The following is a 12,500-nucleotide window of genomic DNA, read 5'->3' on the forward strand; positions in this document are numbered from 1 at the left end:
GTTTTACACCGGACAATGGGGTAGGGATCAATCTAACACGGTTTACCGGGAAGGGGAGGTTTGGTGGGTTTCAGTGCAGCGGGAAAGGGTTTTTTTTTGGGAACATTTCCGATTCCATCGGAATCGCATGCACACTATCAATCGGGGATTATGATCATGGGTATTCTATGATGACATGGTTATGGTTACGGGTGGGAGAGGAATATGGTATATAATATAAAACTGTGAACTAATTGTTACGAATCATAAAGTTCATTACAACTCATCTTCTCATTGCGTTGCGACTGAAGCGGATCACTACAAGCAAACAGGCAAAACTGTACTTGGAAACTGTTTCTATTTGAAGGACGGCACAAACGGTTCAAAAACACACAAAGAGCACACGATGGAAAATGGCAAGCACAGGCAAACGCACTAAGCAAGGCAGCAATGGGTGTAGGAAGGAGAAGGTACCAAACTCTCGTAAACTTGTAGCTAAGCTTCCGGTATGACAAATGCTCAGGCGAACGGTAATGACACGCAGTGGAGGCAGGCAAGCATTAAGACAAGCAGCAGTAAGCAATAAAACAGTAAAACCAATAGAAAGCCACACCACAAAGAGCGCGTGTGTGTGTTTGTGTGTCGGTGTGCAAACAGCACACTGGAAAAGGGAAAAACAACAGCAAAGAAGAAATAAAGCAAGCGGCATGACTGAAGTACATGAAGGAAGAGAAGAAGAGACAGCGAAGAAAGAAATCAAACCGGAAAGCAAAAGTTTTTGGGGCTTAAAATCTACGACCGATACGCCGGTGGGCACGGAAGGCACGGGGTGGTAGGAGAAGGGTACGTGCGTTCCTTTACCAGATCGGAGGACACTGGGATGCTCCGAATGGGGTTAAATACTTCATCATTTTATTGCACTATTGGAATGGGATGCCGGTTTTTTTTGGGGAGGGGAATGGACGGGCCGCGGTGGGTCCGCTGGGAGAGTTTTGAAAATGGTTTCCACTGAGCTGCTGTATGCGACGCAGCTGCTACCATCTGCCGCGAGTCGGTTCTGATTTGTCTCTCAGCCAAGAGGGACACAATTTACTGGGTTGTAATGTTGTAGCCATAAACTGAAGCCGATCGTTTGGGAGATGTCAATGGTTTATAATTTGGAATAAATTAACTTTTGAATGGCCTTTCTTGGATGGAGGTTGAGGGTGTAAGAACGAGATAGCATCCTCCGAGGGACAAACGATGGAAAAAATGGGTTTCTCTCAAACTCTCCTCCTGTTAATAGAAGGGCACTGGCCCTACCATACTCGAAGGTCATGCAGACAGTTGCGGAAGACAGTGTATGGCGAGTGAAGTGATTAATACTTGAGACAAAACTTTAAATATGCTTCAAGAAGCACACGGTAGTAATTACACTTGCGTGCATTGCACTCAGTTTTATGTAATGGCAGACAAGTATTCTTCAACTCGTTAGCTTAACGCTGAAAAGAGGTTAAAACGTGTAGCGCCTAAAGGTATGCAATGCATGCTACTATCATTTACTGCGTATGACCGCCTGAAGATATGCATTACGAAATTTATCTGTTTTAATACTTGTTGCGATTAAAATGAACTAGCAAATGAAAGATGACTCATATTTTTGCATAGTTTTATGAAACATTGAAAAATAAAAATAATTATATATTGCATAGCTTCAGGTGCTTAACAAGGCCGTCCAAAAATTTCTTGAAGAGACCCCATTGCATACTTTAAGGCGTTCAGCAACAATAGTACAAAAATGCCTACAATAATATCCGGTGTGAAGAGCATTCACATTTCACTTATATGGAAAGCAGATACGAAAATAACAGCTACATATTTAACAGTGGCAATAAATTTCACGAGCACTAAAACTATTTCCGAATCATGCGATTCATTTCGATCGATCGGAAAAGTTATACCGAGGCGTACGTATTATTTTAGAGGCACAATTCACCATCGTACACCCATTTCTCTTCAATCGCCCACTTTATCTTTATCATGTTAACCGTTACGCGTTAACCAGCGGGGCGACGTGTAAATCCTTTTACCGTAAAAAGCAAACGATCCAACCGATTTTAGAGGCGAGCGCAAGTCTGCAGTCAGAGTGTAAGATAAGCTGCCGTAACCCGACCACTCCGAACTCGTTGCCGAAAAAGCATCGAACACGATGATGATGGGACCAGCGTGCCATCAAAATCCGGTACGATATCTTAACCAAATTTACTCACCCAACCCGTCTAATCTCGGGCGGCGGGGCGATTGTGGCCCTCACAGTACGGCAACGATGTCGATTTCGAACCGTTCGACTGTTCGAAGAGCCACATCGCCCGGCACGAAGGTCGATAAAATTTAACGTTTCGCAACAAAACCCAGTCTTGTGCGCTCTCTGTCTACAAAATAAGCACTGCTTCTTAATCCTGTTCGCAAAACACTGGGTCGACTGGTGTTTGTGTGTGTGTGTGTTTGAAAAAGGGTGGAAGTGGTCTTATCCTTCTCAAATTTACTCACACATCCGCACGGGAATGGGTGCTTTCTTTTAGTCACGCTTAGCGTACGGAGGTTTGAGTGTTTATATCAATTTGCAACGAGCAACGACGATGCGGTACGATGGCGCACGGTGCTTTCAGCAGCCATTACGTTACCTCGATCCCACCCTTTCCTCCGCCCGTACGGCCATAAGGAATGAATAATTGAAAGCAACACTCATTGCCGTTAGTGCTCAGCAGCAGTAGGGTTAGGGTAGGTTTTTCTTCTTCTCATTCTTCGTTTGCCCCTTTCCGCCTGAAGGTATGCAATGCGAGCTTCATGCGAGTCATATGCCGTGGGCGCTAACATCTTGCTGCGAACCTTTCTCATTAGTAGTTTCTTTGGTCGGTGTTTGGTTGAATCGTTTGACCGTGTGTGGGGAAAGGATTATGTCTTGTGCGTTTCCTTTCCCCTTGCTTATATCCCCCATTCCTCTATTTGTGCGCTAGCTGCACACTTTGCTCGATAATTTCATAAGCTTATGTTGGCGATGTGCAAGTAGATAGAAATTACCAACCACAACCAGCGCAACACATCGCAGTCGACGAAAGCTATCAAATGCCCATTCCATTCATGTTTCGTAGATCGCATCGCGCTACTCCTTTCCAACTCCATTCCATCTAATTTCATCCCGATTTTATCAAATTAAAATCCCACATCCGAATAGTGGTGGGACAGTGGCATAACATAGAAACACACAGCAAACACGCGATAGCACGTTGCGCTGTGGTGAATAGTGATTGCTTTGTGGGTTAAGCAACGGGGTGACTTCTAGCACATCGTTATCTTTGCCGGTCGAAACTGGCGCCGGGATGAATCCCTAGCCTGGGCAGCAGCAACAGCATGTTTGCCAACCAACGCCACTAAAACACGGTGCCATTGGAGTACGCTTTCTTCGAACGTTGGTGTTTTTTTTTTATTATTGTTGCTACTTTCTCGTTTTGTCCCTCCAGTCTCGTTTGTCCCTCATCAAACTGAAACGGAACGGACAGCTAATGATAAATTTTAATAAATATTTAATCTCCATTAGAGATAGCACCGTACACCGTGGGACCGGACGTTCGGTTCGTTTGTTGTGGGAGAGCGCAAAGCACTAGCGCTTATCCAGCAAGGGCACACATGACTAGCATTCGTGGCAAGCAAGCCGTGGACACACAAAACTTTCCGGCTGGGTTGGGCCAGGTCGGGGAACTACCAGAAACTAAATAAATAAAATGAAATGAGATAAAATGAAATAAAATAAAATCCCAACCAGCCGTCGTCGTCGTCGTTGTCGTTCGCCAAAGCGTACTGACCACAACAGCAAACAAAAAAAAACAAACCGGACACGTGAAAGTAGCAAACGAACGGGGTGAGGTAGGCGTACGGAGCCGGGGTAGAGTCAAACCGAGCGCAAAGAAAGAGGCACAAAAAGAGATAAACTTGGTGTTTGTCTGTTAGTGGCAGAAGCAAAGTTCTAAGGAAGTGAATCGGTAGCAGCTCGCTAAAGGCGCCAACGGAATAAAACGTGCCAAAGTATGAAGAAAACGAGATCAAACACAACTGTAGAGCGAAGGTAGAGGTAGAATATCAAATAAAGGCTCCTTTCCATTCTCTCCCGCCTTACCACTGTGTATTAGTTTGCAATGAGCCACCGCATCCGTTCCGGGGTTCCGGGGAGGGGAGAGGTCATGATTTCAATTTTACGTTAAGCTTTTCACAGCGTTCTTCCCTTCTTGCAAGCAGGTTTCCCTCATTGCATAAGGCAGTGTGTTTCAGGTGTTTGTTTATTGGGCAGGGTATGTTGGTTTTATTTTATTTTTATCTCACTGAAAACATCCCGTAAAGGCTCTCGGTGGGACTGGTGGGAGTTGGAGTGTATCAGGTCACCGGTACACTCAGCAAAACAGAGCAGCCCGCTGGTCAAACTTCCGTTTCCGCTTAACCGCTTTAAAAAAGGGTGGAGCAGAGCGGGTGAGCTTTTACTCCTTTGAGTTCCGGAATCGGTGCCAGCAGGCTAATAAAAGCAAACTTCACACACACACACACGCCCAATTTTTAATGAATTAGTGAGCAGCGGCAGAGTTTTGCAGCTCATCCCTCGGCACTCGGTACGGTTGCAGATGTGGTCGCCCTAAACGCGTGGTACGTAGCCGGATGCGCGTTTTCCCCTTCCCTCGAGCTCCACCACCAAACACACTCGTTGTTTTTTATGTGACCCCAAAGTGGGATGAGCTTTTAAGAGGTAACTTTTACGTTCGTTACACCATGTCGCGTTAATAAGCTTGATGCTCGGGGTGCGCCCGCCGTGCGGCTTGGGACGGGCGGGAAAGATGGCAGAATAATAGCAGTCGGAACAAGATTTCGCCACCATTAAGGTTAATGCAAATAGGTGGATTTAGGTGGTGCTTTCCGCAGCATGTGTATGTGCTTTTTTTCTCTTTCTCTCTCTCTCCCGTGCGGTGAGCAAAAAGAAGAAGAGGAAGCAAAAAAAACGACGCAAGAATCTCTGCAATTCTTCCAACCAGGGAATCCAACCTTCAGTGCTGCTACATGACCATGGCCAGATAGGGGTTTCTAAAAATATTCCATTTCAGTGGCAAAACTTTGTTTCTGTGGGGTTTTACTTTGGCATTTCCTTTCTTTTTACATTGAGCATTTGCGGCAGCAACAAAACGAAAGCAAGCAATGAGTGTTTGGCCTTCGGGAAGGGGTGTGAATGTGAGTCCGATTCGCAGGTGTTGCAGGTGGATTCGAGATTCAACATACGGTTAAATTTCATATTTTTTTAAATTAAACCTAAGACAGGATGATGTAAACGGTTGTGCACTGCAGCATTGGACGGATGCGGCAGCATTGGCAAAAAAAAAGATGGGAGCATGAAAAGCAGAAAAGAAGCAAGAAAAGTGAGTTTCCCATGTAGCTAGCGAACAAATTTGGATGGGGAGAAGTGTTCAAGAGAGAAAATCAACACCGGGCTAGTGTGATAGTATGACTGGTGTGTGTGTGTTTGTGTCTACTCTGGTGCACGATGCGCTAAAGCCATATTTATCTCACTACTCTCGACTGAAATCCAACCGCCATGTGCTCGGTGTACATTTGAATTGCACATAAAAAGAAAACAGATACATGCATCAAGTCGAGGGCAAGGTGAGCACTATCATGTTCTATTGCATTACGCAACTGAACAATGCAAAACGTGCACAAAACAGGCCAGGTTGTTATTTGACTGTGTGCTTGCATCTAATGGTACATTGATATTTTGGGAGCTTTAAAACACCATTGTTTAAAATCGGACCAGATTTTTGAGGCAAAGTTTACCATCTTCCTTTTGATGGCAAAGGGTGATGCACCTTTGTCTCTAAAAATGTATCAAAATTGATTCTAAGTATTATAAAAAATAGATTGATTTTCCTGTAGTCAACGTGTTTGAACGATATACAATCTTCTAAAACATCCCGTATTGGTATTTTGCTTGGTTAAATGCGCCTAAAGGTATACTATACATTTTTCTACATCAATGTTTCGAATGTTGATTATTTCTTTCCAAACAGTTTTACCATCGATGTTTCTACTATTTTACTAAAAATCATTCCGATTCAAGGCAGAAGTTAAACTAACAATAATTATTAATCTTATACAATGTTAAATTATGTTATAAGTATAATAATTAAAAAAAATGCATACTTTTAGGCGAATGAAAAAATGCCTATAAGGAAATACGTACTATTATAAGAAACAGTTTTAATTTTACAAAATCAGCAACTGATTTAGCAACCGAACTACTATCTACTACTATCCAGTATTAGTGGTACATTTCGCCAGGGTTAAAGGACGAAAGTGGAAATGGCAAACAAAACCAGTCAAGAGTTCAAAGCCATTCCGTTACAAAGCATATATGTATGTGCAACGCCAGCCAACAATCGCCGAAGCAAGGAACAATGTAACAGAATAGTAAAGTGTGGCAACACAGAATGAAAACGTTTGGCCATAGCTTTAAAATACCAACAAAAAAAAAACAGATGTTTGCCAAACTTTAAAATGTCTTTCGTTTCGGCACACCACCACACCGACATGCATTGTCCTGAGGCAAACAACGTTAGCTCATAAGACACATTTGTTTGCATTTTAAACCCGACAACGGCGATCAACCATAGCCCGCAGTCTGTAGTGAGCGAGGTAGTAAAAGTAGAAGAGCGTGTTGCATACATTTCAGGCGCAATTTTGCTAGCTGATCATGGACTGTATAGCCTGATCGCCCGTATGCTCGGGGCGGAAATTCGAGCCGCACGAGAAAACTGCCCTGACGGTAACCAAACTCTTGTAGGATCCTCAAAATGACAATGGGCAACGGGAGAAAGAGAAAGCCCAATGGATGGTTCCAAACAATAAGCGCATCATAAAGCAAACAAGTGTCGGAGCAAAGCTCCAACCAGCGTTTGCGTGAGTGCTGCCCAGGGTGGAAGGTGAAGGAAATGGCAGTAGCTGCCACACCCTTGTTCCCGATCTGCCATACGCTTCCCGGCCAAAGGTACGGCAGCACAATAGACTAGCGGTGGTGGTTTGGCAATTTGGTCGCGTAAACCGAGCACGCCGGTCCGACACAGAAGTATAGCATAACACACACACACCCTGCAGGCACACCGGGGTGTGTATTGAAACGGGTTTTTTTTCTGTCCACTCGGCAACGCTACTCTCTTGCGGGTAGAGACAAAAAACGAGCAAAAGAATGGAGGGCGAAAGGCTCCAGCCATCCATTCACATAGGTAAGAACGGACCGTTACGACGGTGACATTTTGGGCCAGCTCACTAAGCCCGAACGGTTAATTCTGCCTGAGCGTTGGTTTGTGCGAGCGAGTTTTCCCAGGGCGAGTGTTTTTGAGTCGTCCGCATGTGCAACGCGTTCTAGGAGGACCCAGTTTTGGGAGCCTGCCCTAGTTACGGTCCGGGTGTCGCGATAACAGTCCAAAAAGGAACATGGAAGCAAAAACAAGCATCACCAGTGGCAGCTCTTTTGCGAGAGAGAGAAAAAAAACACATCGAGTCCATTCCCGGGGCTTTTTAGCGCCAGCGTCTATCTTTTGCAAAACGTATCGAGTTACGTGTATTTGTGTCTAGTTTGCTTTCGCCAATATGCCACGGGCGATCGCAGGCATTGTTGTACCGATGCCGGCATCGCAGGAGCTACTTTTATTTTTAACCGCGAGCAGGGTGACACAATGCAACCCGGTGGGAAATGGAAGGATATACCGATGGGGGGGTTCGTTCGGGGCGACCGTGTGCCTTTCCGTGTTGGTTTCCTGTGAAGCGGCGACAAACAAAACGCCACCGCCACGTGAAATTCGCACGTAACGAGCTGGAAGAGGAAAAATGACAGGATTCGTGGAAAACTGTTACTAGTTGAGGTTGAACTCCCCTCGTACCACCACCTTTCCCAACCTCTTTCAGGTTGTCTTTGTTCCAGCTGGTCCTTAAAGGTCCCGTCCCTCGAACTGGCGAACTTCGCTCGGACACACGTGAATGAGTATGTTTACATTACTAATGGTTCGACAGTGGGCAGACCCGGGACATCAAAGTTTGCATTCTTTGGTCACACCGCACCCTACCCCCTACCTCCTCGGTTATACCGGTGATACAATGTTGCCAAAGCAGCAGCACACAAAAACACAATGCCAATGTCTTGTGCCCGCTCAAAGGAGGGCCATGGAAAAGTTTGGCCAACCCACCGAACTCTCCCTATTCCGTCCCTGTTTCACACAGTTTTATGTTTCACTTAGCGTTGAGCTTAATAATTTTCCTAATTTAATTGCCCCTAAAGCTAAGGTGCACTGCTATCCGGGTGGATGGTGGTGATGGGAAGGCGTGTGGTGCGGCGCGGGTCGATAGATTTCCACTCACCGGTCACGCGGTGGATGGCCAACGTGTACGGCAAAGCGGACAATGGCTTTCCGCTGCATTTGCTCTACTTGGTTCGTTTACCGTGTGCATTAGCGATAGTGTTTGGCAGGAGGCAGGAAGGCTGGACAACGTGGCAGGTTGTGCGAGAGAGTGAGATGAAGAGCGATAGAGAGCGAGTAGTCAGTAGCGGGGAAAAGTTTCACTTGCTAGTTGTTGCAAAAGTGATTCCGCCAGAGAAAAAGGGTTAGCCAAGTTAGCCAGGCAGCCAGGTCTGCTACTTTCTTTAAGCAAAAAGCACCGGTTTACACAGCAATGATAGCTTTAAAGCTGAGTTGAAGTTTGAGCTGTTGGATGACTTGCTCCAAAGATACATAATAGCTGGCATCGCGAAAGAATTGGTTTAAAATTAACAGTCGTTAAAAATTAACCAGAGTCGTTAAAAATTGCTTGAATTTGGCATCGCGAACGCATTGAGTTCATTTGTTAATTTTAACGACTGGTCCCATGCCGCCGTTAAACAAACGACTGTCACGAGCGTATGCGATACAAATTAACAGTCGTTTAATTATACTGCTCGAATTTTTTCCCCGTGTTTGCCTATATGCGATATCGAGCAGTCGTTAACTGTTTTGACGATCGTTTATTTTAACAGGAATGCAAAACCAATGAACTCGGTTAAACCAAAATGAACTTTAAACGACTATTAAAAAGAGTTCATTTATTCGCGATGCCGGCTAATATTTGCTCAGATATTAAACGCACTGTAAGTCAGTCACCCTTTTCTGGCACAGAAGTAGTAGAAATGTAGTTCAAATAAGCTCAATATCAAAACAGCATGTTTTTCTTTCTCACACTGCTCTACATTTTCCTTGTAGCGGTGGGATTTGGGAACGATGAGTATTGTTTTGGAATCAAATGGATGGCTTCCAAATGTAGAGACTGTTTTCCCTCATCCCTGGGAAAAACACACGAGTTAACGTTCAACCCTCGTTACGAAAATAGTACGCCCTATTCTGAGAAATAGTAAGAAATTTGCCAAGTGCTAACAGCGAGATAGAACTAACGATTGAGATTGAAGGCAAAGATGGAGTTAAAGTTTCTTCAGCTTGTGTGGTTTATGGAAATTCTCTAATTTAAATATTAGTACAACGTTTTATGCACACATGAATGTCCGTAGAGTTCAGTTTGAGATCAGATGCTGGAAGTTATCCAAAACCATGTAAAATGTAAGAACAATACCACAAAATCTTCGTTCCTGCATCGACTACAGACTAGTCGAAGGCACGTAAGCCGTATCACTATTCAAACTCTAGAAAGGGAATGTTATTGAAGACAACGAGAGAAAACCACGTTCCTTTACACGTCGATGGGACACAAGACCAAGAAGTAAGCAATAGATCAAGAAGCAAAAGCAGTGTACCTTTTGTATGCGTGTGTAAGTTAGTTAGAGTAAGAATTGGGGAGTGATTTCTAGCCAATCATTTTTGTATAGTTTCGTCAAACGGAAAGTAAACAAAAAATGCAAAACAAAAAATCTATTGAAAAACAAAAACCAAAGAGCATAAGGAGTGCAAAGGGTACAGAGATTTGGACCATAACAAAAGATGGTGTGAGAGTGTGTGTGTGGGTGCGTGTGTGAGAGAGTGATCAACTGCATGGTATAGCTATGTAATTATGCGTATAAGTGACCGTAACGTACGTGTGCAATTTCGTATGAGGAAGCCTGAGTCTGTGTGAGAGAGAATGTGCGAGTCTGTGTGCATGAGTATGTCTTTTGCAGTAGAGAGAGAGAGCAAGAGAGAGAAGAAAGAGAAAGGAGAGAGAGAGAGATAGCTTTCAAGTACATACTATGCGGCACATAGAGTCGCATACAGCAACTAACTGTCACTCGTAACATGCAAGGATCCTCACCGATGGGTCTCCACGAACCCCTTCGGTACGGTTTGGGGATTTGTCCGGTTTCCGCGTGGTTGGCCAGATTGGCCACGATGTCCTCGAGCATCTGGGACCGGGTGCGCTCCTGCATGCGGGCAAACTTGGGCGCGGAGTAGGAAGCCCGCTCACCGTTCACGATCTTCGTCAGCAGCCACTCTCTGATGGGATGGGACAGAAAACGACACGGACAAGACACTCAGTAGCTGGCAAATTTGCGTACCTGTGTGGAGGTTTTCCTTTTTCTTTCGTGTGGACTGCCTCTTGCGAGCGCATAAAAAGATGGCTGGCACTGTAGTATCGTGAGACACTTACCTAAACATCGGACCCTTCTCGAAGACGGACTGCTCCCAGAGATACGGTTTGTAGGCACCGACTTCATCCCGCGTCACTACCGAAACCTCGTAGCGTGTCGGCTTGCGCTTGATGCGAGCCGAGACACGAACCTGCGAAGAGGGAGTTGGGAGAGAAAGAACGATGTTGGTCACAGTGTTTGCTAACTTCATCAAACGTGCGCTGAATACTGTCAAGTAGACATGGGTTTTTGCGCACTCGGAATGGGCTCGCCGGAGTTAAGGGACGGAAACGTACATCATGAAATAGATTATTTCATTCACCATCAAATCAATCTCGACGCTCCGCCTGTAAAGCAGGAACGATCGCATCGGAGAGTTTGAAGGGGTCCGTGACGAAGATGTACGGAAAAGCCGAGAAGGTAAAGAATGGAACCGACCGGACCGTTTATTGAACCTGATACGGGCTCGACTACCCATTCGCCGCACCTTACGTGCTGCATGTGAAACTTATGATCATTAAATTTCCATTCCATCCGTCTCCATCTATCCTGCACCATGTCACTGTGGTTTGTCATCTCTCTTCCGCCATGCCGGCACAATGATTTGAACACACATTTTTATACCATCCAGGCCCTCTCCCTGGGGGGTTGGAATTTGATGCTCTGGACATAGGATAGTGGAGATGCCGGGACAGCACTAGCCAGCGACCGTATCGTACCAATGCTATCAGGCATCCAAGCACATCGTTTGGTTTTTACCTTTTTACCTGTTTTCCAATTTGCAGATGAAAAATGATACCCGATTTGTGTGATTTTGCGGGACAGATTATAGATCAAAGGGATTTGAAGGGAACATTTGCAAAGCTTCGTTTTGATGCTTCGTTATTTTTGTTTGCGTGCGTTTATTAAGGGGTTGAGAAGTAAGCGAATGGACGGGAATATAGATCCATTGTGAGTGGGAGCTTGATGCTGAGTTGATGCGATGAGATAGTAATGTACAAAAGGTAGCTTCAAGTTTGACTTTAAGCTTTTGAACGTGATGTTCTTAATAATGATGTCTGGTAATAACTTGAAGTGAAGTGATTATACTCTGTAGAAGTATTGTTCAATGAATCATATCAAAGTATGGTTCTTAAAAGTGGGTCTTAGAGGGCTTTTACGATGTCAGCCAACTGTTTCATATGGAGTCTGACGTTTGACGGCTGAAATCATGTCAACACTACGTACAAAATCACACGCAAAACTAGCCTCAGTATTTGAGCCTAGATTTATTTCAGAAAGAAAACTAAACAATTTTGAAATTTAACTTTGTTTTGTACACAATTGTCACATGGATACAACCCAGATAATGAATACTGTTCCATTGACAGGCTGAAATTTCAGCTAGTTGAATGAAAAAAGAAAAGGCCTAATTATTGGATATTTTGCTTTACATTAGGGTTTTTACAGAGCGCCTAAAGGTATGCAACGTTATTGTATTAATTGTAAGAACTTCGATTATTCAGGAGCAGATTAGTTGGTAGGCGGCTTACCCGTACTGTTCAATCGTATTGACATTTGCAGTGATTGTCAGGTTGGTAGAAATTGTTCGTGTGTAGCTATCTTCTTTCATACGATATTTTTGAGCATAATAGATACTCAAGAAAATCTCAGAAATACCGACGCTATGCTGTATTATTTCTTCCAGGCATCTTACGATGTGCAATTAAAATGTTGAAAAAAATGCTGATAACTTTAAATGCTTTTATGGAGCAATTCATGCGTATATATTGCTCCTATGCTAAGTCTCAGCTCGTTTTGTTGCGTTCAAAACGTTAAAAAAAATACAAAAATCCAGCGAACACAGCAAAACTAATACAGTAGCAAACGC

The 12,500-nt window shown here is 44.3% G+C and overlaps 1 protein-coding gene across 17 annotated transcripts in view; it reads right to left on the bottom strand.

The window, feature by feature from the left end:
* Positions 1-12,500, bottom strand: part of LOC3290563 (uncharacterized) — a 167,935-nt gene that overhangs the window by 4,247 nt on the left and 151,188 nt on the right. For 13 of the 17 annotated variants that reach the window (XM_061644050.1, XM_061644043.1, XM_061644055.1 and 10 more), the window contains 3 exons: positions 10,651-10,781; positions 10,315-10,496; positions 10,103-10,174 (listed from right to left, as the gene is read on the bottom strand). In XM_061644050.1, coding sequence (XP_061500034.1) covers positions 10,103-10,174; positions 10,315-10,496; positions 10,651-10,781 — 385 coding nt within the window. Of the gene's footprint in view, positions 1-10,102; positions 10,175-10,251; positions 10,497-10,650; positions 10,782-12,500 lie in introns of all 17 variants that reach the window. The other 4 variants (XM_061644056.1, XM_061644057.1, XM_061644045.1 and 1 more) reach the window with 2 other exon arrangements.

This window comes from Anopheles gambiae, chromosome 2, assembly GCF_943734735.2.
Source record: "Anopheles gambiae chromosome 2, idAnoGambNW_F1_1, whole genome shotgun sequence".
Classification (NCBI taxonomy): Eukaryota; Metazoa; Arthropoda; class Insecta; order Diptera; family Culicidae; genus Anopheles; species Anopheles gambiae.